This window comes from Pagrus pagrus (genome assembly GCF_965226575.1).
Source record: "Pagrus pagrus genome assembly, chromosome: 8".
NCBI classification, from domain to species: Eukaryota; Metazoa; Chordata; class Actinopteri; order Spariformes; family Sparidae; genus Pagrus; species Pagrus pagrus.
This window is the reverse complement of record NC_140192.1, coordinates 27903509-27930815: the sequence shown is the minus strand read 5'-3', so window position 1 is coordinate 27930815 and position 27307 is coordinate 27903509. Positions and strand designations below refer to the sequence as shown.

Here is a 27307-nt window from a genome sequence, read left to right as displayed (position 1 = left end):
ACACCAAGGTGTAGAGCTCTCTAGCCACCCGGGCCAGGGCCGTCCACGGGACAGCACCCCCATCGGTGGACCAGAAGCAACTCCCGGTGTGGTAGGCCCCCAGGAGGAAACACTGGAAAATCGAGGGGCTAAAACAGTGAAATAAGATAAAAGGTATAGAAGCTAAAACTGAGGGAATAAAACAATAGAATGCATAAAGTAGACCATAAATAACGACTAAAACATTGAAATAAAACAATAAAGTAATAAAACAGGATAAACTAAACTAAAAATTAATATAAAATATAATAATAATAATAATAATAATAATGAAAAAATAAATAAATAATAAATAAATAAATAAATAAATAAATAAATAGAGATAATAATAAATAATAATAAAAAATGCAAGAACTTAGAAAGAGTTAAATGAGTTCAGTTAAAAGCCTGATTAAAAAGATGGGTCTTGAGCCTCTTTTTAAAAACATCAACATTCTCTGCAGCCCTGAGGTTCTCTGGGAGGCTGTTCCACAATCGGGGGCCATAATAACTGAATGCCGCCTCCCCGTGTGTTCTAGTTCTAACTTGTGGTATCGTTAAAAGGCCAGCACCGGAGGACCTCAGGGTCCGCGAGGGTTGATAGGGTAAAAGTAATGCAGATAGATAAGAAGGCCCAAGACCGTTAAGACACTTAAAAACTAGTAAAAGAACCTTAAAATCAATCCTGAAGCGCACAGGGAGCCAATGCAGCGATTTTAAAACAGGTGTAATATGCTCCCGCCCTCTGGTCCTCGTCAGCACTCGTGCAGCTGAGTTTTGTAATAATTGTAGGTTATGCATGCTCTTTTTGGGAAGACCAGAGAGCAGGGCATTACAATAATCTAAACGACAAGAGATAAAAGCATGCATCAGCACCTCCATGCTGGCCTGAGAGAGAAACGGGCGGACTCTGGCTATATTCTTAAGATGGTAAAAACCTATCTTTGTTATGTTTTTGATGTGTGGAATAAAAGTGAGCTCAGAGTCAAAAATCACGCCCAGATTTTTTTACTGATTTTGAGGGTTTAAAATCCTGTAACTTTGGTAGAAGTTTCTCTCTCTGGCCTTCAGGACCAATGACTAAAACCTCTGTTTTGTCCTGGTTGAGCTGTAGGAAGTTTGCTGCCATCCATGACTTAATGTCTAAAATACAGTTTATAAGGGGATCAATTGGCCCTGTGTCATCAGGATGACGTCCTGATGACGTCCCCATGGGGCAGCATGTAAAGATTAAAAAGAGTTGGACCTAAAATTGACCCTTGGGGAACCCCACACTTTATCTTATGGGTTCCTGAGGAACATGTATCCATACTTACAAAGAAACTTCGATCAGTGAGGTAGGATGTGAACCAGTTAAAAACAGTACCAGAGAGGCCGACCAGGTTCCTCAGTCTATTTAATAAAATCTGATGGTCTACTGTATCAAAGGCGGCGGTTAGATCCAGTAGTACCAAGACTGTGAGTTTGTTGTTATCTAAATTACACCTGATGTCATTTAAAATCTTTAAAAGTGCTGTCTCTGTACTGTGGTTCATCCTAAAACCAGACTGATGGGTTGTAAAAATTCATTTACTTGATTAAAAACAAGTTTTTCTAAAATTTTACTTAAAAATGGTAAGTTGGATACAGGCCAGTAGTTATTTAAAACATTGGGGTCTAAATCACTCTTCTTCAGAAGGGGCTTCAGCACCGCTGTTTTAAAGGAGGTGGGGAAGACACCCGTCTGAAGAGAGCAATTCACCAAATACAGCAGCTGTTCCTCAATGAATCCATAAGAGTGTTTTAAAAAACGGTGTGGGAATGGGATCTAAAAGGCAGGTTGTGGGCTTTACCTGGGAGAAAACTTGACCAAGTGTCCTTGCATCAACCAGGGCAAAACTCTCCAGTGTTTCCTCGGGTAAAAGCAATGATCCAGGTGTTAAAAGCTGTTGGGATAAAAGACTGGATCTGATGTCATTGATTTTTCTTCTGAAGTGGTCTGCAAAATCCTCGCAAAGGGCGTTATCTGGTGTTTTGGAGGATCTTTTAAAATTTTTGTTTGTTAAAAGATCGATTGTGGAGAATAAAAATTTGGGGTTGTTTTTATGGTCATGGATTAGGTTTTGGAAGTGGGAGATTCTTGCTTGTAGTATATTGAAAAATTGTATTACTAGACTGACATGTTTCAGCTTTGGCCTTCACCAGGGTCATCATGGAAGAAATTAAAAACAACATTTAAATAAGGTAGATTTGACAATGCAAAAAAAAAAAAAAAAGTAAAATAAAACACAGAAAAGACAACAATCATGTTGGTTGGTTATGTGGTCATTTGGCTTCAGGACAATCATTGTCAAAGGCTGACAGAGAGGCGAGGGGAGTGTCCAGTAAAGGACACGGATGATGCTATATTTGGTCCATTAACTTTAGAAGATGAAGTAAGAGGTGGTACCTAAGTCCGTACGAACTTAATTACAAACTTTAGTACCACCTCTTAGTTGCTCTTCTCCAGTTTATGGACCAAATATGATATATCTTATGAAGGCCAAGAGGCAAAACGTGTCTCATAATAAAGTTGCTCTATATACTACAATTGTTCCTGGAGCTTTTGACCTCTTTAGACTTTTTTCCTTCTCCATGAACCTTGGAAGTAGGTGAAGTTGATCCAAAAACCTCTACTCTGGTAAATATATAGATTAAAATATTTTATAAAACTCCATCATTCAGTAATTTTTGGAATATGGATTATTTTTCTGTACTTATCACTAGCTGTATTATTACATTCAATGTTTTTTATTCAATAGACAGATATTTGAACTGTGTTGACATCTATGTTTTGTATCTTTTCTATCTTTGAACCATTACAAGCTGCAGTCTGTAAAGGCTTGGCTGGTTACTAGACTATTTCATCTTGTTTCCTGTGTCTGGTCAAAATATTAACCTTAGTTAATATGTTCAAAACACATAAATAATGGCAGCGGTAAAGAGCATTTTCCCTCACAAAAAATAAAAAATAGCTTAGAACAGGTCTACAGTCTGTGTGATGTGTTGAATCAAGGAGTAAACATTATGTACTCAGTTTGGAGCTTTTTGGAAAACAGTGGGTTAATGGGTTAGTTTCTCAGCAACATCACCTGGCTTTCAGCAGCACCTGCTCCATAACCACACGCTTCTGCTCAACTTTCACATCTTCATTTATGTCTGTTCCGCCAAAGATAACGCCAAAGGGTACTTGGATGTCTGGTGTAAAGGTTAGGCATAAAACAGAACAGTGTTGACATTTGCCCCTGTGAGACAGATCGAAGTGTACTTCTATGCTAACTATTATTCTGATAAACACAATGGAATGAAGGTATGGAGAGAAGTAGATAGATCATGTAACAGCGAGGATGTTTACCTAAGAGAAGTCTGCCTGCTCTGAACAGATGAATAGCCAGCACACCCTCAAATGGAGGATTTCGAGATACAAGACCTGCCACCTCAGCAGGAGACTGAAACTCTGCTGCATCTCTGAGCTCACACGTGTGTCCTGCTGATTCAATGTGGGACCTAAAATTAAATAAATATACAACTATGGATGGCTGGAGGGAAGACAGGATGGTAACAGCAAAAATAAATGGAACTTTGTCTCAAAATTATTTGGTTTTATTCATCAACAGTCATCAAGTGTTTTGCTGGTTTCTGAGCTTCACCTCCCTCAATCATGTTACAGCTGATTTAAAGCCACCGTACAGGAGACAGTTTACAGGAACCTTATTTTCATGTAGCCATGTTTAATAGTTAACTACACTAATAACTAAGTACATTAACTCAAGTGCTATACTAATAATCCAAAACAGATATAGTTCAGATAAATGGTAAAACACTGACAGGGAACCTCCTAGTGCACAATGGGTACCGTTACTGCCATACCGTAAGTACATTTTTTCACTTAAGTTTATTTTTAAAGCAGGACTTTTACTCGTAGTAGAGTAGCCTACTTTCACAATGTGGTTATAAGCATTTGAACTACTTCCCCCTCCCAGTACTAATAAATACCGTTAGCAACCGCTGTTGTAGCTAGCTACACTAAGCGACAGTTTCAGTTACCTTATCCTCTCAGCTGTGGTGTGGTTCCCAGTTTGGGGGCTGAGACAGGCAAGAAAGAGTAATTTCATTTCTTTTCTAAAGGCTCTGACGAGCTAACTAGTCAGAATGTAAACATTAAAACAACAGAAGCAGAGGGAATAATGCAGCAAGCAGTGGCTCTGTGTGCTGTTTGGCTCGCTGTCCTCAACACCTATCACATTTCCTGAAACTCATGATTACACCCAGAGCTAGATGTGAGCACCATAAGGCTAGCTCATTAGCTGGCAACGCACCCACGCTTGACATGTTTACAAGTCCGTCTCCTATTTGATCCCCCGGAAACGCATGACGGTAGCACATACTGTACAGGCACTGCTGACCTGTTTCAGTATTTAGTTCAATTTTTGGACGGAGACCACACAACAAAAAAGCCCAAGCCAGAGCATGACACGTTTGTCAAATCTAGAATCAGCGGTTACAAAAAAAGAAAAAAACAACCACACGACCACTTCCTTTTTCGGCGGAACAAGGTTTGCGCAAACGGAACTAACTTCCAAATCACACGGATAAGGCAGACCGCGTTGCTATAGTGGACACTTCCGGTACGGTTCACTTACAAATCGTCTCCACAGCTACGCAACTTGTGACAGCTTGTTGACTGAGCGGTGTGTCACGCGACAGTACTGTGACACACTGTTTTCTGTTGACTTCCAGTTCTCCTTTGGCGAAGTATTGACTTAAGACGAGACAAAGTAAACATTTTAGCGCTGTGTGAATGGAGATATCCGAAGACCACTGGGACGTGTTTGAATAATTAAAGGTAATGTCAAACCAAACTCTTACCATGCTAGCGTTATGCTGAAGCTAGCTTACTTTAGGTCTGTTTAGTGGCTGTGTTGCATATGATAAGGAAGGGTTAGTTGGGCACTGCTAGCTGTTCTCTCTGTGTGAACTAACTTGTTTAACCTCTGTATTTTCTTTACAGGTTTGAACTCTTGACTATACAAGAAGAACTCAAGTCACTGAAAGTTGAGAATGGCTAACAACAGGGATGCCAATGAGAGCACCCCTCTTTTGGACTCTGATTCTGGCCACAGACCTCCACCACCATCAGTTTTCCAGGGAAGGAGACTGGCATGTGCAGCCATCCTGCTGGCTGAATCATTAGAAAGGATTGCATTCTACGGCATCACATCCAATCTTGTTCTTTTCCTCAATGGTAGTCCCTTTTATTGGGAGGGCACTCAGGCGAGCCAGGCACCTCTGATGTTCATGGGAGTTACTTACCTGATTTCACCATTTGGAGGCTGGTTGGCAGACGCATACCTTGGAAAGTTCTGGACAATAGCCGCAAGTTTGATCCTGTATTTTATTGGCATGCTGTTTTTCCCTTTCATTTCGAACGATGAAACCAGGATAAACCTATGTGGAGAAGAGATGGCATTTCCTGTGCAACCTGTTGAGTGTCAGAACAGTACGGATTCAAGCAATGTAACCTGCCCTATTCGTGCCCCATATTGTGGCCCAGTAGTCTACACAGGACTTTTTTTGATTGCATTAGGTGTGGGTGCTGTGAAGTCCAACATCACTCCCTTTGGGGCAGATCAGGTAAAGTATGGACAGCACTTTCACATCACCCAGTGTGAATTAAAGAATGCAGAGAGGAGGTGACACGGAGTTCATTATAGAACCAGGCTGATATATCGGTTGGCAAATTATTATCGGCTGATATAGACCAATCACAGACAAATCGGTGTTGGCCTATATGTTGTGACATATCGGCCAGTGAAACCTTTTTGTTTTTATTCCCTAATATTGGCATCAACCCCAAAAATTGCGCATCGGTCGGGCTAAACTTCGTCATAAGAATAATAAGATTTGTCTTCTGTATACAGTAAAACTGGGTATGCAGTGTAACATCATGTCAGACATGTGATGGGATTTCTGCTGCACCGTGACAGTTTATTTAGACATGCATTCCCTTGATCGCCATGGCCCCTTTTACGTATTTACATTATAAAGTCGCCACTAACAAATCCTCTGTCTTTTCTCTCAGTCACACTAATGTACACACACAAACACACAAAAACAATGCCTGGAATGATACCTGCTACTAACAAGAAACACAACACATCTGTCAGATTGGTGCCAAAATAATGGTAGATTATCTACAAGAAGCATTCTCAGAAGTAGAAAAGTTCATCAATGGGATCATTGTTTTCCAAAATAATCTAACCCAGCATGGGTAAAACCTTTCAAAGGGAACTGGCAGTGTGAATATGATTAGCACTTGATTAGTACGCACTACGCTTGTTACAAGAGTTTCACGTTTCTGTCAATGCTCTCTTTGATCCTGCTCGAACACACACAATACACAACATCAAGGAAAATCCATACATTGCAGGGAAATGTAAGAGAAACACAGAAACCGGTACAGCAGCACACAAAAGAAGCAATAGAGGGAATAAATCAGCTCCATTTTGCCAGTGCCAGTGAGTGTCAAAAAGCCATTAAGAAAACCTGGCAAAACAGGTTACTTTTTTATGTGTAGTTAAGATGTAATATGAAGTTCATCACTTAAAGGCACAATTTTCCAACTAATTCTCCTCCAGCTGAAAGTCCTAATTAAGTGGCAGTGGGAGCTGTTAATACTTGAAATGCGTCTGGTTCGAGTAAAATTGTAGATTGCCTGTTACGTATGGCTTGATTTCTGTCTAAGAAATAATTGCACCCTCGTGCAGTGTGAAAATTGCTACAGTCACTGTTGTGAGTGTTTTTTTAATGGAGCACAGACATAAGATTACAGTTTAAGTACTTCAGCAATCTAGACAGCTTTTTAAAGTCATTCATCTGAGTATTGTCAGTATTATCTCAAGTCTATTTATCCCGATAATAAAAATTATTGTGAGTGTTTTTTATTTTTTATTTTATTGAGATTCGTGATAAAATATTTTATCGTTTGCAGCTGATCTGTAAAATAGAGGTTTTGGACATGAAATAAGACAGGATACAAAAAGAAAGGGCACTGAATTTTTCTCCTTTTAATGAGTCACTGCAGATGTATTGTAATATTTACTCTGCATATTCTGTATTTGATGAAGGTTCAACACTGAAAATAGATGGTAAATTAAATGTCCTGTACTGACATGACAAAAGGTTTGAGGTAACATTAGCACTTACTCGGATTGATAATTTGCCAAGACTAAATGTACAGTAGGAGCCACAAAAGCACCCCTCTCTAAAATGTGTTTTAATGCAGTTTTTGGTAACGCATGGCAATCAGGTGGTCAGTTCGAGCGTGATGATTAATTCTCTAACTGCATTACACAGCTGCAGAGAGGAATGCCAGCAAGATTTATGCCTAGCATCAGCTCGTGAATGCCGTGACATTATCTTCCCAGTAGTTAATTGTATCTGTACGGCTGCATCTATTGTGTTCACATATAAAAGACATACCCTCTTCATCACGCATTGATAAAATCTTTTCCTCCACGGGGGTAACTGTATGTGGAATGAATCAGTGCCATTATGAGAATAATATTATTTGCTGGCATAGATATTTAACTGAATTTATTGCTATTTTGGTAAGTTAATGGTGTAGGCTGTCGTAGCAAATCCTGTAAGAATGCTCACAGTCAGCAGATAAATGATAAACCAAAAGTTGTTGTTTGTTTTGGTTATCCCTCCTCTATGAAAAGAAAAACAATATCACTTGTTGTCTTATACTTCTACCAGTTTCATGTGGCTATAGACATTCCATGCAATGATGGAGCTGCAAAAAGATGTCACTATTAGGATCCAGTGAGTTGGATACAGGGAGATCTATTGGCAAAAGGTGAAAATAATATTCTTCACCTGAAACTCGGCTTGACTTGGTTTGACTCCGCACATCAGCCCAGCGCGGCAGCGATATGCATTTTCATTACAACAGGAGTACCTGCTTGAAGTTGTGACTTTAACAGATGATGAGCTTGTCTGGAGTAGTCATCAAAGGAATGGTTATAAATGTTCTTTCTCCCTGCAGTATTATTGAGGAATAGACGCTAACAAAGCTTCACTAATTCCATTTTAAAGGCTCAATTTGTGAGAAGGTGGATGGCCCAACTTATGAACTCAAAGCATCGGTATTTGAAAAGTTGGGAATATGGCTCAACAATCAACTATCTTACAAATTGGACCTTTAAACACGTTTCATTTCCTATAAATTCTTCGCAGTAAAAGTCCCCTGTTATTTAGATATTTACATATTTTTTTTCTGAAACAGCTGAAAGCAAATGAGATGAAACAGTAAAATAGAGCAGATATCTTGAAGTACAAAGAGGAATACTGGAGAGAACCTTAACTTCAAACCACAGAGATTCTGCTAGAAGCCTCAAAAGTACTGAGAGCTGACACACAGAGACTTTTAAAAATGTATTTTTCTTTTATCTTGAGGTAGACAAGGTGGGTTGTCATGGGTCACTGCAGCCCCCTCAGCGCAGCCAAAAGTGCCAGTGGAAAAGCCCCAAAATAAGTGTTGTGTTTTCTTTACCTTAGAATGAGCCTTTTCTATCTACAGAGGGAGTGGGTCCTCTTACATGTGTCTGCCACTGTCTTTCTACAGAAGCCTAGAACGGACAAGCTAAACACTGACTCAGGGGAGGGACTTTGCATTTTACATTTCACATTTTGGCAGCCAACGCTAGGGAGGGTCAGACGAGGGGAGTTCAGTTAGTTGCAATCTGCAACCTTACTGGTTTTGCAAAGTAACTAATAACCAAAAGTTATCAAATAAGTGGAGTGGAGTGGAAGTATTAAGTAGCAAAAAATGGAAATACTGAACAAAGTACCTATGTGTTGAGTGAAACTTGACGTCACACTTCTGTCAGTTTCAGCTTGTGATCAATGTTCCTCTTTGTCACTGCAGTTTGCCTTTTCTCTTTTCTCACTTTTTTGTCAGGATTTTTCAAGCATGTATTAATGACCAATGCAGCTACCATTTAAATGCATAAGATTTGGTCTCTTAAATGCATAAGATTTGGATTTTCCTCGTGTGACCAGGCATCTTCTGTAGCTGACATATTCTGCTAGTTTACTATCAAACTGGTCTAACACGTAGCTGTAATGATGCTCAGAGCTTAAGCTCTTTTCTGTAATTGCTTTTACATTCCTCCTGTATGTTGTACCAACTCCTGCATTGTGTGCACTCTTAGGTCAAAGACAGAGGACCAGAGGCCACGCGAAGATTCTTCAACTGGTTCTACTGGTGCATCAACCTAGGAGCCATCCTGTCTCTGGGAGGAGTGGCCTACATCCAGCAAAACATCAGCTTCGAGCTCGGCTACATCATTCCCACTGTGTGCCTTGGGATCTCCTTCCTTATCTTTCTTCTGGGCCGGACTGTCTTCATCACCAAACCTGCTGATGGCAGCGCCTTCACAAATCTGTTCAAGATCCTGGGCTTCGCCTGCTGCTCCCAGAAACCAAAGGAGACTAACCTGCTCCGGTGAGAGTGGCATGTTACCTTTGGGTGTCGTTTTAGAGCGCTTTATGTAGTGATGGGAAAAATACAGCACAAAACTGTATTGTCAGGCAATAAAAGTGGTGATTCATTCCTTCAATGACAAGTAGCGCACTCACAGTAACTGTGGTGTAGCAAAGCATTCATCCATCTCACTGGCAAGGCTCTTAGCAAGTGTTTTGGTTCATGGCAGAGTTCTGTGGCATGGGGACTCTCATCCAGCAGATTATCAGCCAGGTGTTGTTGGTAGACTTTTAAGTTAAAGCCTCGTTTGATCCCCCTGAATAATTCTTTTTTTCCCGACTGGTCCGCTCATTCATCTTGATTCCCTGTGGTGAAAAGTTATTCTGAAGTGCTGTAACTTGGCTTTGAACCAAAGTAGTACAATTGGTTCAAAAATTTGACATTGAATATTTTAAGTTGGCCAATCCTGCAGCCTTTCAAGAATTCTTTATTAAGACGTATTCTCCAGAGATGGGGATTATAGGCTTTAGAATAAAGTTTTTTTCCTATCTCTAGAAGTGCTGTTCACAAAAAAGGCTGCTTAAGTCTCATACTTAAAGAGTTTAGGATACAATATTTATTTATGTGTTTATTTTAGGTCACAATCACTTTGAAGTTTTATAGAGTATTTTAAAGGTCTTTTGATCTTATTTTATTCCCATGAAAGCAACAAGCCAACACTGCTCGACAGCGCCAAAGTGACCTATGGAGGGAAATTTCCAGAAGAGAAAGTCGAGGAGGTGAAAGCTCTGGTGAAAATCCTCCCAGTTTTCTTCGCCCTAATCCCATACTGGACTGTGTACTTCCAGGTAAGATCATCCCTTTTTAAGGTGAAACAAACTGTATGAGCCTTGTCACACATAAGATGATAAATATGAAGAAACTGAATATGGCAATATGAGCTTTCCAGATGAAGATATTCAAATGCATGTGTTAATATGAGGAAAGATTATTTTCTGTTTCAATATTGGAGAGGAATGGTTCTGTGCCAGACATCCTAGTGATCATTACACTGAGAATTACTTCATGCTGAGACCCTAATCTCCTTATTGCGTTGCAGATGCAGACAACCTACATCCTGCAGAGCCTTCATCTGAAGATCCCGGGTAGTGCCCCGAACAACACTGCTGAATCCCAAAAGGTAAACTAAAGTCCAACTACCTGTGATGCCTGTGGCTTGACTTGTTGACTTGTTATTAAGGAGCGGCTGTATGATTTCATTGAGTTAAACACACCATTTTAACCAACCTGCCACCACATAAATAGATGTGAACTAGATTTCACTGCTAAAACTAAAGGAGTCAGTAGGTCACCGACACACAATGGTAGACAACAGCTGGAGGCTGCAGCAAAGATGGTAATGCTTTGGGGATTAAGTGAGAACTTGACTTCACAGACTAATACCTTGCAGATCAGCAACCTGGCTGTGATTGTCCCCCCAGAGCAACACTTCCAGCTGATTCACGTGACTAGTGTTGCTGTTTCTCACTTTGACAGACTGTTGTGTTCTCGATGACTGAAACCGTCTGTTATTCCATGCAATACATGACTCCTCAAAAACCAAAGTTTTAAAACTGAGCAAGTGTACTGCTTTGTACGCTTGTTCTTCTTTTTAAACAGGCACGAGCGAGGTGATAGTGAAGTGCACCGACTTCATGGAAATGTGAAGTGAAACCTCTGCCTGTAAACCACACAATCTAACCTAAATATACACATACAGTATATTCTTACATTTTACAATAATATGCACTGAAATTTGTGACACTGTGAAACTGTCTGACGTAGTTTATTTACTTATAATCCACTGTGTTTAACTATGCTTCACAACTCTATTTTTTTTCTTCCCTTCACGTACTATTTAGTATCATAACAAAACAGAACTAAGCCTTTTCTGCTACCATCGCAGACATTTCTCAACATCAAAAGGGAAGTGAGATTAGAGAGATCTGTGATTTGCTCCCTCACCTCACCTGACACATTTCAATGACTAAGATGAACAACTACTGTCTCTTCAAGGAAACGGAGCCCACACTAATAATAATGTTAATAACTGGGAATGGGAGGCAGTAGTGAATGTGTTGTGATTAGTTTTAATTAGATTTGGCCCTGAGATTTCTACTGCACCTGTATTTCATGTCTCCATGTAAATGATATTTGAATTAGTTGTGGCTTGAATTGCATTTACATTTACTTTTTCTTAAATTCAGCTTTATGGTACCCTGGGATAGGGCTGCACAACGTTGAAATTGAACAGCTCTATTTGGAAATAATTGATCATTGTCAAGTAATTGAATTTTGAGAGGGAGTGCATTTTGTGCGGGAGGAAATACATATTGGCTTATTTTGCTTTTGTAACTAGCAAAGTTGGGAACGAGAGGTGGATGCCAGCAGGTGAAGAAAAAGTGCGTGTGTGTGTGCGCGCGTGTGTGTGTGTGCATGCATTCTGACTTATGCCACTTTTGGGGACAAACACCAGAGTCAAGACCGCATTTGCATTAAATGACTCAGTAGCCCAAGTCCACGGTTTTCCCACACACACAATACACACATCCCTGCTCGCTGTGTCCATTTATAAAGAGGGCGGTCCAACGGTCCAAAAAGCAGAGAAGCTCAATAACAACACACAGAGAGGGAGTTTGACGTCACTCTCTGCTCAGGATATCTTTACTTCACTATATCTTTACATTGCAAATAGCTGTTTCCTGACATCTACTGAGGCTGAATGTTGTATATTGGACCTTTTAAATTAGAGTAAAATATGTAATATTAGACCGACTGCTCTTGCAGATAAGTCATGGAAAACTGTGTGAGTTTTCCCTTTGTATCAAGCAGCAAAACAGTTGTAACAGGATGTGATCGCCTTACTTGGCATTGCATGTCCTGTGATGTCACTACTGCGTGTGCGCACGCTGCAATTGTCAATGTTGAGATGCTATATTGTGCAGCCCTACCCAGTGATCCATATAGAGAAGTGGTTGCCAACCTTTTTGGCTTGTGACCTTTTTATATTAAAAAAATCACTCACTACCCCTTTTTCAATAATAACACATTTTTAACTGATATATATATATATAAACACAATTTTATGTAGCAATTATTTGGATAGATATTACGATTGCCTTATGATTTACAATTTTTGGGAATTATGTTTTTTGCATCACAATTTCACTGAAAAAAATTAATGACTGAATTTAACTAAGTCTGATAATGTGACAAACAACATTTTTTCTTACATCTGGAGAACAAGATTTATAATCTAGGGCATCACTGCAGCACTACACTATTTCATTATAATGCTGTTTTGTCACATTTTACCTTTATCAAAAAATTGCAGCTTCTGCGATGTGGATGTTTCATTTATTTTCAGTGTAATTTTGATAATATTTTGTTTATATGTGCAGCCCTTTGACATGTATATCATAGGTTTGGGGAAGTAGAAAAAGAAGAACATCATGCCCACCACTTACCTGTTCCTGCTGGGACACCTCTGTCGTTTATGTTGGGTTTTCCGTGGCAAAGAGAAAGTCTCACTTCACATTTTCTATCATTTTGAATATGATAATGGGCAAACAAGGGAGGAAAACACTTCTTAAGGAGCTGCGTATAAATTGCCAGCGGTGACTCCAAGAAATGGAAATTCAATTTGAGAATAAATGATGCTATCAGAAGTGTTAAACCAGAGACCCATCAGGAGCTCAGATGGCACTTCGGAATTTGAATTGCAAAAAACATCCGCAGCAGTTTGCAGTCTTTCATTGCTCAGTCAATGAGATGTTGCCGTGTAGATACTTTGTTTGCTCACAATGGCCTTTCTCTCTGATTGATACGTCTTCCACTCCGTTTGCACAGTGTAATTATTCCTTTCATAGATTGCACTTTATGGTAATGGATTCAGATTTGTGCTGAAAATGTTAATTTTGAATTAAGTCAGTTACCTTTTGTTTTTTATGCCACTTACACATTTAATATGCATGTTAAACCAGCTCTACTTTTGATGATAGTACAATATAGACAATAGACAATAATTTTACTATTTACTTTCTAATAATTGATATTACTGTGCTGCCTTTTATTTGGATTAAATAAATATTTTTCATTTCATTATGTTTGGTTTTGGCCACCTGGGGGTGCCAAAGCAATATCAAGCCCCAAGTACACACACTCGCACACACATGCACACTCATATGGACACAAACACTTGGTGAACTGTATTTGAATGCACTGACATTCTCCGTAGTTGTCATGCGTTGTCGCCTTTTGCACAGTTATACCTCATTTTTCTCCCCTGGATCCCCCAGATGACGTTCCACTTCCCGGCCGCCTGGCTCACCATGTTCGACGCAGTGCTCATCCTTATGCTGATTCCCCTTAAGGACAAAGTGGTGGACCCCATTCTGAAACGGCGCGGCCTGCTGCCTTCTTCCCTGAAGAGGATTGCAGTGGGGATGTTCTTTGTTATGTGGTCGGCCGTGGCAGCGGGTGAGTGCACTAACAGACATGTCCTCTCTGTGCTCTCACATAAGTAGGCCAGATGAACACTTATGAAACAACAAAGTTAGCGCTTGTGGTAAATGCCACATGCAATTAGTACTTCTGAGGCGAACGAGCAATGCAGCTTTAGTGCTACATCTACATAATTAATTCACTTTAATTCAGATACTTTAGAAACATGGCACTAATATGTCAGTTCCTCACCCACAATGATACAAATGTGGCAGGCAGTATGGGGAATATTGTTGCTTAGTATCTAAGTATGATTAACAGATATTTGGCTAAATCCTTTGTTTTTACTGTCTAAATTGCCTTTAGTGTGTTGCTTTGTGTGAGACTCAGCAGATGGTCTGTCACAGATGTATTAATTGTCCCTGAATAAAAACATCACTTTTCATCTGGAAAATGGGGAAAAAAGCCCTAGAGGTTTTTTTTTGCCCTGCAGAGCACAGGGGGAGCTGTGGCATCTCTCTTTTTGGTCCTGATCGACTGCACCCGCATGCAGCAGCGCAGCTCAGTCCTATTCACTTCCAGCCTATGGATTATTTTGGAAGTAAAGTCTCAGCCAGGCCTATCAACGGGTGCTGCTGCTGCATTGATACATCCAGGCTGAAATGTTTTGAGGGAGACAAGCCCGGAGGCAGGAAGAAAGCAAATCAGTAACACTCTTGAGAATCAATGCACAATATATTTTCTGCAGCCACTGCCCTTTCTCCTTCCTCAGATGCACAATACACTGGCCACTTTGATTATGAGCATGTTATGTCATTAGTGACCTTTTAGGAATCGACTGGTGTGTGTCAACCTGTTTGCCTATTGACTGTTAAACATGCACTGAATCAAATTTGACAACAATTTTGAGTGGTAAGTTTATTAAATACTTGTTCATGCGATAATAATATCAGATATGATTTACATGTCGCCAAATACAGTAGCAATTCTGTATGCGTATCCTGCATGAGCAGCCCCATGATTAGACTTACAATAGGACTACTGGAGCCATCAAATAAAACCAAACTTACTGTATATATCATGTTATATTCACAAACTGGTAATTATCTTCATCCTCATAAACATAATAAAGTAATTGAAGTAAGAGTTCACCCTAAAGTTTCACAGTTTTACAGCGAAACAGTGTTGCAGCATCCTCCCAAACAACTGAAGTAGCTGGAGACTTGTTTTCAAACATAAAAAAACAACCAAACAAAATGTAAAATGGCTCCATACCGCTTATGTGGCATAATCCAAGTTTCAGGAAGCCCGGAGATCCCAAATTAATTTGAAAAGATGTTATTTACACCCTCGATGCACAGATGAGCTCATGCACCAACTTCTGAGGAACACTGACAAACACAAAGAAGAAAAATGGTGTAAATAATAATATCTTTTAAAATCATTGTGGGATCTCGGGGCTTCCAGAGACTTGGATTATGGAAAACAAGCTGTATGGAGCCATTTTACATTTTGTGTGTTTTTTTTGTTTTTTTTTACATATTAAAACAACTCTCCAGCTACCTCAGTTGTTTAGAAGCATGATTCAGAACTGTTTTGCTGTGAAGCTCCAGGAATGTTGATCAATCACATGACATTCCATCGGCATGGGGGTGAATAGATTATGATTGAGTTTTCATTTATAGGTGAACTGCACCTTTACTTTTTGCCTCTTTCAGAGTCATCTGACAGCAGCATGTGTAAAAGACCACATGGTCAACAGACAAATACATGGATCTAAAAGAACATGTTTCATATACGTATAGTTAAAACTCATGTTTTAGAGCCTTTTAATCAGCTCAAATAAGTCAGCATTCTCAGTGGCTGATTTAACCAGCTGTACAGTAAATGGTGTGTGTGTGTGTGATCTATACGCTGAATGTATGATGCGTAGATTAAAAGGAATAGACCCATCTAAACATCTGTGTGCTGCTGTTTTTATGGATACAAGATTGAAACTGGACTAGACTCTCCTGTGCCTTACATTTTATGGACATGGTGAAGAAGAGGTGAGAAAGTTTGTTGACTGAGAGTCTGAGAGTTTTGAAAGCCTGACTGAGCCCATCAGAAACATCCTTTTCAATCAGCCCGATGCGCTAAAAGGTCTATTTACCAAATCTAATACGTCTAATGTGTTCGGTTTAAAGTGATATTTTCTTTTCAGAAGACATGAGCAATCTTAGGAGGAAAGGTGCTCGAACATGTTCATTTCTGATGTTCAAAAGCCATTCAGGTATTTACTTTTCCATTTGGCTTCTTGAAAGAAAGTGCAATCCTTGCATTTGAATTCAGACTCAATAAATTCTGAATATTACAGAAAGCAATTTTGAGTCCTGGGAGTGGAGAGAAAGGGTTTATGATGGTGTAGCAGTGTGGCCATTGGTCACAGAACAGTAGGTGCATACACAACTAGTGTTCAGCACAGTTTTGACCTGGATTTAAGAAGACAAATCAGACGTCTGGATCAGATCTGTACACTAATGTAGTTTGTAAAATGAGCCGCAGTATTAATGATATTGTATCTGCATCTTATTTGAACGATTATTCATCCCGGAATAATTTGCTGAGCCTCAGTGCTGTTTATCCTCAGCACTGCCTTGCTTCCCACTAATTCAGTTACACACATTGACTCCTGGGAGCTGCCTGACACTATTAAACTGCATTTCCCTCAGCTGGGTTTCTGTGGGTCCTCGGTGCTTATCTGCATCTGTCCACTTACTGAAATCATGTTGTGTTCAGAGACTGACAGATGGGCAGTTGGAAATAACAAAGTGTGGCATCTTTTGCCCAGAGAATAGCCAGTCCAAATCATTGCATTGTCAGCCTGCCGCTCTTTGTCCACAACATCGGCCACACCACTGCTGTCAAGAGTTAGAATCAATTTCATCACCATGTGCAAGAAATGTGCAGGAGTTTGTCATGATGACATTGGTGCAGCGATATTTCACTGGCTTTCATCGGCTCGGTGACACGCATGGCACAAGGAGGTCTGGACCTCCCATGCAGTGTAAAAGGACGGCTGAAGACATGCTGTCAAGCGGACAGTGTACTGTTTTCTGATCCCCTTTTCATTTGTGTCCAACAGTCTTAGACTTCAGCTGCATACTGAGGCCAGCTCTGAAAAGCTGCGCTGACATTGCTTTTGAAGAGATATTTTTTTTTATCACATTCTCTTAACTTTATATACTAATCTGCTTTGGTTACAGCTCAATGGCTTTTAGGTGTCCAGAACCATCTCTTTCTTTTTCTTCTTTTTTTATATGAAAGCTGGAGTAGAGTTGCCATGGATCACACTGGGTTGTTTGATGTGTGATGTTTAGAAAGAGAAAAAAGCAGGGATGTGTGTTTCTAGTGAGACTTGCTCTGGGCAGCCCAGTGGCCTCACTGCCCGAGATGGACGCTTGGTATTATAGGATAGCCGGATTACAAGGCTGCAACTCCTCTCAAATACAGCATTAAGTGTAGTTATGATAGGAGGCTGTCTCTGGGAGTTATCTGGAAATAGCCGCTGGTTACATGATAATAGCTATCGAATAAAGCTTGTAGGAGGCGGCGGCAGTTGATGACAACTGCTTGGCTCGTATTATTGAACCGTCTGCACTGATCCATTCTGAGCTGCCATAATATGAAAGCATGCAGATGTGATCTTAATGAAGTGGTATGGTAGCCTTTAAACTAGCTAAACGCTTAATGGGCTGTCACTGATTCCTCTAACTCTAACAGTGTCTGGCTGTTTGTTTGTGTCATGGCCTTTAACGAGAATTTCTTCACCCTGACTGAAATATACAACCTTCACACTATGCCCAATTTATATATTTTTTCTTTTAGTTTAGTATATATATGTTTCAGAATTATAACTCATAAACAGTGTTGTCAAAGCAACTCTGAAAGCAAGGCTATGCATATGTGTTTTTTATTGTATTCAGTGGGAGCAGTAAAAAAAAGGTCCAACATATCCTTTGTTTGACACCTTGCTAGAGGTCAGCAACCAGAGACAGACTCCATAGGGGGTAGGAGGGGGTTTGTATCCCTCTGCCCCCGGTTGGATTTTTGCCTGTGCACATGCCATTCAAAAATGCCACTCCAGTTGAGTTTACTGGCAAAAGTGCTCACAAAAAAAACATACATGCATAAACAAAATATATATATATATATATATATATAAAACACCCCACTTATTAGTCCACAGAATGTTGGCTCTGAATTACATTCGAGAAGCAATTGTAAGCTAAATAAAGGATAATTATTTTATTGCCCAAAGTTGTCAGTAGTTTCTGCAGTTAACTACACAAACATGGCGAAAATGTAATGTGACTACTTTAATCACTTTGAAAACCCACGTGTTCAATGATTTTATCTGCTTTATTATTGCATTATTATATTATATTATTGCATTGTTTATTATTATCATTTACTATGCAAATCCAGATTTAGCTGAAGTTCCGGCAAGACACTGCGAAAAGTAGTTAAAGTGGAAATAGACAACTTTTCAACTATGTGGTTGTTGGCACCTCCATCGCCAAGACAGCGTTAGCAACATGGCTAGTGGTATGAAGCCTGGCCGCTTTCCAAAGCAACAAGCAACTGTAAGAATCCATATTTGACCTAGAAACCATGATCTCAGTGCTATGAAAAAGCTTTGTTACTTATAGATCTAGTAGAAAGAATGCCAGTTTTAAACTGTCTCAAGTACTCATGGTAAACAGACTTTGACACAAGTAGGCGATGTCTGCTGAATTGGCATATAACGCTGTCTACAGTGAAACATCATGATGGACGATGACATCGTTGTTTATGAATTATGTGTTATGTGTTGAATCAGTGTTGTTGTAAGGCAGCAGTTGTGTATTAGCTCACCACTGTAGCCACCGCTGTTTCCCACCATTGCTCTGACATTGATCTCCAACTGTGTCACCCTGTAGAGGAAACTCCCGCTACCACCGACACACATCCCTATGCCAGGTTGTCCGTAACTTAGCTTTGTTCAGCCTCATATGCATAAAACAATGTTGGCCGACTAGCCAAGCAAGCTAAGCTAAGAAAACTGTGTATGATAAAGGCACGACTGAGAGAAACAGCGGCCCGCGGGAAAAGAAACACTGATGCCAAAAATTTAACAGAGGCATTGGGTTAAAACACAATGTCTCTTCCAGTTTTGGTTACACAATGGCAGACAGGCTTCCTTTCTCTGTAATTGGAGCTTAATTTTTCCTGGAAAAATCTAACCTGGTGGCACAGTGAAAGTGAAAGTGAGGTCTGTCTGGAACCAAACTGTACTCAAATAGTGTCAGCTTCTACAGCCATTACACTGTGTAATCAGTATTTATTTCAGAATAAGTTCAAGCAAAAAAGTGGTCTTTTACCAGCTTAAACTACTAATAATGTAATAGAATGTAGTCCACTACTCCCCAACACAGCGTGAGTTTGTGTTTTCATGTTTTACGACAGTACTTTGTCTGTTTTTGCTTACATTGCCTCTCAGCAAACTGCTCATATAAATTGTTTCTCTATTTGACCCCTCAGGTATCTTGGAGACCAAACGCCTGGAGATCATAAAATCAAATGGAACCATTGACCAGGTGGTTGGGAAAGTTATCTACTACGCAGCAGATTTACCCATATGGTGGCAAGTGCCTCAATATGTGCTGATAGGAATCAGCGAAATCTTTGCCAGCATTGCAGGTACATTTGTTTGACATCTCCTGTGTCTCGTTTAGCACTGCGGTTAGGCAGACATGATGATTCAGACTAACAGTGAAATACAGTACCCTCCAGTGATGAACCATGTGGTCAGTGAGCCACTCTGAAGGGATCGTGGGGCAAAAACTGTAGTGTCCATTCTTCTAAGCAAACTGCAGTGAAGACTAATGTGTTAAACCCTTTTTGAGCAGTTTGTTTGATTCATTGCCGGACTACACCGGCTTAATGTGTTTGCGGGTTGTAGTCCAGAGTAAATAGCCCAAGAAGTCGATCGATAGTTGATTATCCTGATTTTTTTCACACCACGGCAAGACACTGTTCAGTAATGGCATTTTATAAATAAGGTGTGGATAAAGTAACCTTTTGAAGTTGATACGATGATGACAGCCACAAACCAGCATCTCTTCCTGTGCTTGTTATTCAGATGACAATATGTGCCATGTTCTGTACCATGTATCCCGAGGGTATCGTCACTGTGACAACACAATTAGCATCATAACATGAACTTTTCACCTCCATGTTCAGTCAGTTGTTGTGCTGACATTTACCTCTATGAACTTGAATATATACAGCGTATGAAACAGAGAGAGATAATAATACTGACAAATTGTACCGCAACACGCTGTAGTGCAAGTTCAGGTCTAAATTACCCAATCAGAATCCTTCCCCAGCTGTTCATGGGGACATATTACACTTAATACACAGAAAGTGATGGTGTGTTTAATTAGCAGTCCAGCACTTAAGTTATACTTAAATGCCTACTTGCCTACTTAAGAGGTATCATACTGTAGAGTCTAATGACTGCAGGTATTAAAATAATCTGCAGGTTGACAAATCTCTCACTCAAAATTAGTTTAATCTCCATTGGGTATTTGCAGCCAAAGTTCTAAAGCCATTTATATCTCAACACCTTGGCACAATAAACTTAAACTTTCGGCATGTCTATTTAACACTTGTGAGTGAGTGTGACTTCAGTTAATTAACTCTTTATGAAAGTTTTGTAGAAACACTCCTCCCTCCACAGGATTCTGTTACACACTACACAATATTTACACCTTAATCCTATAGTCTCTGATGACGTTTGAGACAGGCGAGAATGTGGAAAAACTTTAAAGATGACTTTATTTGTATACCACTTTAAATATTGATTGCATGATACAAAGTCAAAAAATAACCAACAATTCAAGGAAAATCGAGTTTGATATTGAATTAGGCTTGTTTGTATTAAAAACTGTCGGGCCTTGGATGAAATATTCATTTACTGAGTAGCATTCTAGTTTAAAAATATCAGCTATCAAAGTGGTTCACTTTCACCTATAAAGTCTTGAAAGGCAACACGCCATGATACATCAGCACTTTATTAAATTGGTCTCATAGTAACTTTTCAACACGTTCAAGTGATTACTTAATGCTCAACGTTTCCCGGATTAACACTGAATTTGGTAAAAATGCTTTCAGTTACTCTGCTGCTTCGTCCTGGAGTACTTTACAACAGACACTCCAACTCAACACAATCGTTTCCATGGACCAATTTAAAAATATGATTTCCAGCTACGATGCTTTTGAATGTAACTGTGTTTGTTTTAGTTGTTGTTTGTCTCTTTGTTCCTCTCGACATGTAACTGAGGGCTTGCCCTCAATGATCCCCTAGAGATTTAAATAAAGGTTAAATAAAAAAAAAAGTGTAGCAGACTAAAAGTAAAAGTACAATATTTTTCCCCAAAATGTATCAGAGTGGTGGTATAAAGTTGAAGAAAATGCAAAAACTGCAACAAGACAAATAATATACTTTTATCTATAATACTTAAACGCATTTCATGAACACAAAAGGAGCAGGAAGAAGAAAAACTTCTATGGCCCCTTTCATAATAATAACATGATTGCCATCCCTTTTTCCTTTTCACAGATCATAAAAAGATTCAACAATACAAACTCGGATACAATAATAGTCATCTTGATAAAAAATATTACTCAGTTCAGCATTTACCATTATTGTTTTTTTTATAAATTCATTTAAATTGAATAATATTTGAGCAGCATTTTATGTGATTGTCCAAAGAATTCCACAGTTTCACTCCAAATACTGAAATACACACCTGCTTAAAAGGGGATCTATGCAGCAATTTGTAGCAATTTACATGTATTTAATATATTTAATTTCTTTATTAGCCATATTTGAGCAGACATGACCTGAAAAGTGAGACCTCCCCCGCTCTCTTGGTTGCCTATACAAGCCTCTGGATGATTTGTTGAAGTTTTTCAATGCTGCTGGACTGTGGATTTCTTTGTGAAGGACTCGGACTTTCTGCGACAGTCCAAAGGATGTGACTTCATGCACGTTCTCGAGTGCCTCGCCTTCATGCCTTTCTCTGCTCCGTTAACAGAGAACATTCCATGTATTATACTCTACTTAAGTACAGTACTTAGACAATGTACTTAGTTACATTCCATCACTGAGGAACCTCTCCCAGGGTGAAATCAAAGTTGTATCACTGTTGCTACTAAGATGAGTCGTTCTATTAAATAATCCGTCTAACACACATGCTCATCAATGTAAGGCCACCCATAATCCTTCACTGGAAATATAGCAGTGTTTGCTTTCCTCCGGAGAAATAGATTCCTTGTTTTTTTTTTCCAGAAAATGATTAGAAAGAAAAGCATTGAATCAAAGCAGGTCACAATAGTTCACGCTGGAACTGACAGCTACAAAACTCCTCTGATACTTTGAGGCTATCAGCTGAAAACTGCTCAACAAGCCAGCTCTCATTTCTTCTTTCTCTCTGTTTGTGAGCCCTGACCTAAACAGGAAATGCCATTTCATTAAAAGCTATGGGAAATAAGGCCGTATTGCCCCAGTAATATAATAATGTGACAAAGTGAGAAATAGCTCTAATGTTATATCAAATTGCGGCGGCAAAATCTCAGACAAGAATGGAAACAACAGCAGCAATATTCTCCTTTATTAAAAGAGGGGACTTTGTGTCTGTGAGAAATGCACCGAATGTGATATAGAACATTGCTGTGTGGCAGCTGTGGCTTATTTTTATCCTATGCTTGAGTCTGCAGTGCACAACAGAAATCTGCCTTGTATCGTGTGGATCAATTTTGTGTCTATCTATCTGTCTGTATAGGTTTGTTCTCTGTCCTTTTATGTCTTTTTCTCTGCAGACATTATAATGGTTTCAAGCCTCAATTATCTTAGTGATTCGAGCCTAGAGCCACAATTGAGTCATTTTCGTATTACTACGTGGCATGTTGTAGGCTCCTCTATATAGTGCTCGCTTTATTTCTATATCAAGACTGAAGATTGAACCATTAATATTTAAGACTTTTCTTTCCTCAGTACAGTGGAGGGATTATCTAGCCCATCCAGTCAGTACTGGAACGTTCACATTCGTCATCTTTAAATTTAAAATCCATGGATACTGAAATTTGTTTAATAAGCTTGGGTATTGTAAAGCCCTTGAACAGAACTCCATAATGCTCCTGTAAAACACTGGAATTCGCACAAAACCATCAGGGTCCCCATGAAAGTCAAATCCAGACATAACAAAGCTATAGGGATCCTTAAAATAAGCGTACTCTCGTCTCTCCCTACATACCATCCCACAGGGCTTACCTCAAGGAAAATTGGCTGACAGAATTGTGACATATGTCTGGTTAGGAGGAATATTTCCCCTTAGTCTTCTTCTGTTTGAATAAATCTGTTTAAAACCTCCAGTGCCGTCAAACTTCCTTGCTGCAATCCCCCAGTCTTGTAGGACGTGGGGTAATTCTTTGCTCGTACATGATCCGAGTTTGTCTGTTTTCAGGCAAAAAGAATATGCAAAAAACTTCAGCAGGATGATTCCCTACAGTACTTTTAATTATGCGCTGCACTTTTGAAAATGTTTTTTCTAAGGAAGAATAATCACTCCTCCAAGACAAAATATCTATATGCATTATAAATTCCATCTTTTCATTTTTTTCTCAAATGATTCTACCTTTTGGTTGAGAAAGGTCGAGCAGTTTGTCTGTGTGTGGTGAAAGCTAATGACTGTCTCTTTCATCTTTGGTGTCACAGACAGCTGGATTAATCATGACGTTACATGTTCGTCACACGTGCTTTCCCTTTACTATGCAGAGCCGTATCTGAGAATCCTCACCAACCTTTGCAATCCTCTGTGATATGCATAGCTATTGACCAGTGTTTGTTGCTATCAAAAGGTTAGCTTAGGATATCAAACAAATGTGTTGTTGTGAACTTCTGGAAAGGTCATTCATGTTTTCCACTGAATAATAACCTTATATTTGCCATGCTCTTATCTCATTCCTTATTTTATAAAGCTTTTTTTTTGCACAGCCAGCACAGGTATCCGTAAGGAGACTGTTTGTCACATTAATTTGTGCAATGTCCCCCTCTAGAAAAGACTTAAACGGCAAATGTATTTAACCGCAGTTCCCTAATCTCTCCCGACAGATGTAGCTATAGGGCCTCATTTGAAAATCACATGTTTGAGGTGCCATGAAATTATCAATGTCAGCTTGCAGGCAGACACTTCTCCGGGCAAAAAAGACACATATTTGATGTTTTTTTTCCTTCCTCGTCTCTCTTTTTCTTAGGTCCCTTGCCCATTTTCTCAGTTCTTTTATTTCTTTCAAGACACAGTAAATACTGAGTGATGTGTTTTCCAGAAATACATGTTTTTTGGAGAACAGTACCAGGCAGAGTAGGTACCCAACAATGGCGCTGCAGACCAGTGCCACCATGGAAAATTCGCTGTCAAGCAGCTGCAGAGGAAGCCTTTTGGTCTCACAGACAACAAACTGAAAGGAGACGGGCACATTCAACAAAACCAGTCATGTTACTTAGATGTTAAGCATAGATATTACTGCGAAGCGTACATGAATTTGACAGTATGTTTTCAGGCTACATTGCACTGTAACATGTGAGCATACTTTAACTTATCTTTATATTTTCACTGTTTTATACCCTGCATACCCCACAAGAATTCACCAAATATCTGTCTTTTTACTCTGTCTTTTGCAGGTCTGGAGTTTGCCTATTCTGCGGCCCCCAAGTCCATGCAGAGTGCCATCATGGGGCTCTTCTTCTTCTTCTCTGGGATTGGCTCCTTCGTGGGCTCCGGTTTGTTGGCAATCGTTTCCCTGAGGGCGATTGGCTGGATGTCATCACACAAAGACTTTGGTAAGAGTTACAGTAGCTTGTACACTTCTACTCTGTGCAGTCATGGTAGTAATCCAACACCAAGATGTAGAAAATGTCACAAAGTAAAGCAGCTATAATCTATATTATTGTAATAACAACAGATGGAGGGAAATGTGATGTAATGTGAAAGGGGTTGCTCGTACCCACAGAGTATAATCACCTGACCCTGCTGTTTCTGTCAGCTCGCTGGAGCATTACATCTTACATTAAAGATAACTTTACTGTTTTGGTTCACCCTCACCACTCTCAAAGTCTCATTTTCAGCCTCTGCAGGCAGCTTTTTTCAACATAAAAGCTCTAAAAACACTACCTGCACAGCACCAAGGTTTGTTGGTGAACATAGTGGAGCAGATAGGTGCTAAGGAGACGCATATTTCCATCAGAGTTGAGTACAAACAGAGCTGAAAGGAGAGTGGAAATTGTATTTTCAGTCATGAGGTGGTCAGAAGCGCACCTTCAAAAAATAACAATCTTTACTGTAATTGCTGGATGTGTAAAGAGGTTCCATCCAAGTTCACCATAAAACATCACTTATTGCAGGTTTAAAGCTTATCATTGTTTTAAATGTAATCCATCATCATTTTATACCACTTCCCATAACAGTAGTGACATTATCCTGCAGGCATGCACAAATTGTGAAGTTCTGGGCCAGTGCCGCTACCAATTTATTTTGCTTTTGTTGTAATTTATTCCCCCTCTTTACCTCTACTTCTTAAGGAAAGTTAAGAGGGTTACATTCTGGTGCCAAGTTCTCTTTAACTTTTAAATAGGGGCAAATCATCCTGGCTGGCAACCTCACAAACTGGTATGGTTCGTGCACGGTCCAAAACATTATTGGTATCCATATACGGAGCACCAGTGATATCGGTAAGGTGTGTGGGAATAACCCAGCCAAAGCCTGCTCACCCTGCTGCCATCTTGCACAAAAAAACAGAAGTATCTGCTGCTGTACCACCGGACTACAGAGCAGCTTCATTCCTCAGGCTGTGAGACTCCTGAGCTCCTCCTCAACACATCATAAAAAATAGTTTTCCTTCTGTAGCATTCAGGGACTACAACTTGTATTTCGTTGTAAAAACCCGGTCTTGTAGAGTGACAGTTAAATGAACCTTGAAACATTTTGTGCAAAGGAAAAAATCACTGAGTGGTTTTTAAATAATTTAGCTCTTCATTATACTGTCTTTGAAAGAGCACAAATAGGATCATACAAATTAATGAAACAACCATTAATTAACCTTCTTTCACATAAAAAAAGATTGTTTTTGTTTTTAGCCTCCTAAACAATACGTACTTGATTAGAATTACAGAGTGACAAAACAAACAAAAAGCTTTGGGAAATTGTGTTTGCCATTTTATGGACACAATGATTAATTGCTTGATCAATAAAACAGTCAACAAATCAATTATTAATTAGAACAATGTATAGTTACAGACCAATTACAGTCATTCCATAGCAGATGTAGATGTACGAAACATGTAGTATTACATGAACAGTATGTTTAGTGTTTCACAAACACACATGACTAGAACATAATCAAAAAAAAAGCTGGTCCTGGATGCTGGATTAAAGACCACAAGTGCAGGAGAGCAACATCTGCCACTGCTGTCTGTAAATATATAACCTTTATTTAAGCTGGAAGTCGCATTGAGATTAAAATCTCTTTTACAAGTGAGACCCAGCCAAGACAGGGTCAAAACTAGCAGTATGAACAACATGACAAGGCAACAACAATATCATCAAATCGAATCACAACAGCAGCAGTAAGTATAAAAAAAACCAAACACATTTTATAATACAGTGCAAGGACAAAGCCACAAGATGAAACAACTGCAGCTGGCAGTGACCACTTCCATTATTCTGCATTTAAATACACAAAAAAAATGTGCAAATGAATGTCATCTTATTTGCAGGTAGGCCAATACCAGCCAAAAAGGCAAATGGCAGCCGATACAGACTTTTAGCTGACATATCGGTTCATCCTTGTTATCATGAATACGGAGCTTTAAATGAATATTAATTAAGCAGCTCATTTGTATGTCGCTTTATACAGTATGAATCCTGAAGTTGCACAGATGTGACATTCCAGCGTCTCTGTGTGTGTTGACCCTGTAGCTGACATGCATGCAGTCTAACAGGCGTCCTCCTGCCGTTTAACTTTAAGAATGATGCTGCGCTCTTCAAAACACCTTCAGCACAGAAGTGATTGAGCTTCACTCATACAGTTTTCTTGGGGCTGTCCATAATCCTCCTGAATTGAGCATTACAGTTGTCAGGCCTGCTGTTAGTGCACTATTGACTTTGCACATCGACTGAATGTATGGACTTGTAGAAATAGAATAGTTAGTAATGA

At 39.5% G+C, this 27307-nt stretch overlaps 2 protein-coding genes across 4 annotated transcripts in view; one reads left to right on the top strand and one right to left on the bottom strand.

Annotated features, from left to right (window-relative positions):
- The window catches only part of glt1d1 (glycosyltransferase 1 domain containing 1), a 28151-nt gene extending 23567 nt beyond the window's left edge, over positions 1-4584 (bottom strand). For all 3 annotated transcript variants that reach the window (XM_084361047.1, XM_084361048.1, XM_084361049.1), the window contains exons 1-3: positions 4084-4584; positions 3392-3543; positions 3129-3234 (exon numbers count right to left, since the gene is read on the bottom strand). In XM_084361047.1, coding sequence (XP_084217173.1) covers positions 3129-3234; positions 3392-3543; positions 4084-4151 — 326 coding nt within the window. In that variant the 5' untranslated portion in view covers positions 4152-4584. The remainder of the gene's footprint in view (positions 1-3128; positions 3235-3391; positions 3544-4083) is intronic.
- A 112-nt stretch (positions 4585-4696) lies between these two features.
- The window catches only part of slc15a4 (solute carrier family 15 member 4), a 36398-nt gene continuing 13787 nt past the window's right edge, over positions 4697-27307 (top strand). The window contains exons 1-8 of the mRNA XM_084361046.1: positions 4697-4882; positions 5048-5670; positions 9255-9547; positions 10233-10374; positions 10626-10706; positions 13864-14044; positions 19571-19729; positions 24777-24935. Of these exons, the coding sequence (XP_084217172.1) occupies positions 5098-5670; positions 9255-9547; positions 10233-10374; positions 10626-10706; positions 13864-14044; positions 19571-19729; positions 24777-24935 (1588 nt within the window). The 5' untranslated portion in view covers positions 4697-4882; positions 5048-5097. The remainder of the gene's footprint in view (positions 4883-5047; positions 5671-9254; positions 9548-10232; positions 10375-10625; positions 10707-13863; positions 14045-19570; positions 19730-24776; positions 24936-27307) is intronic.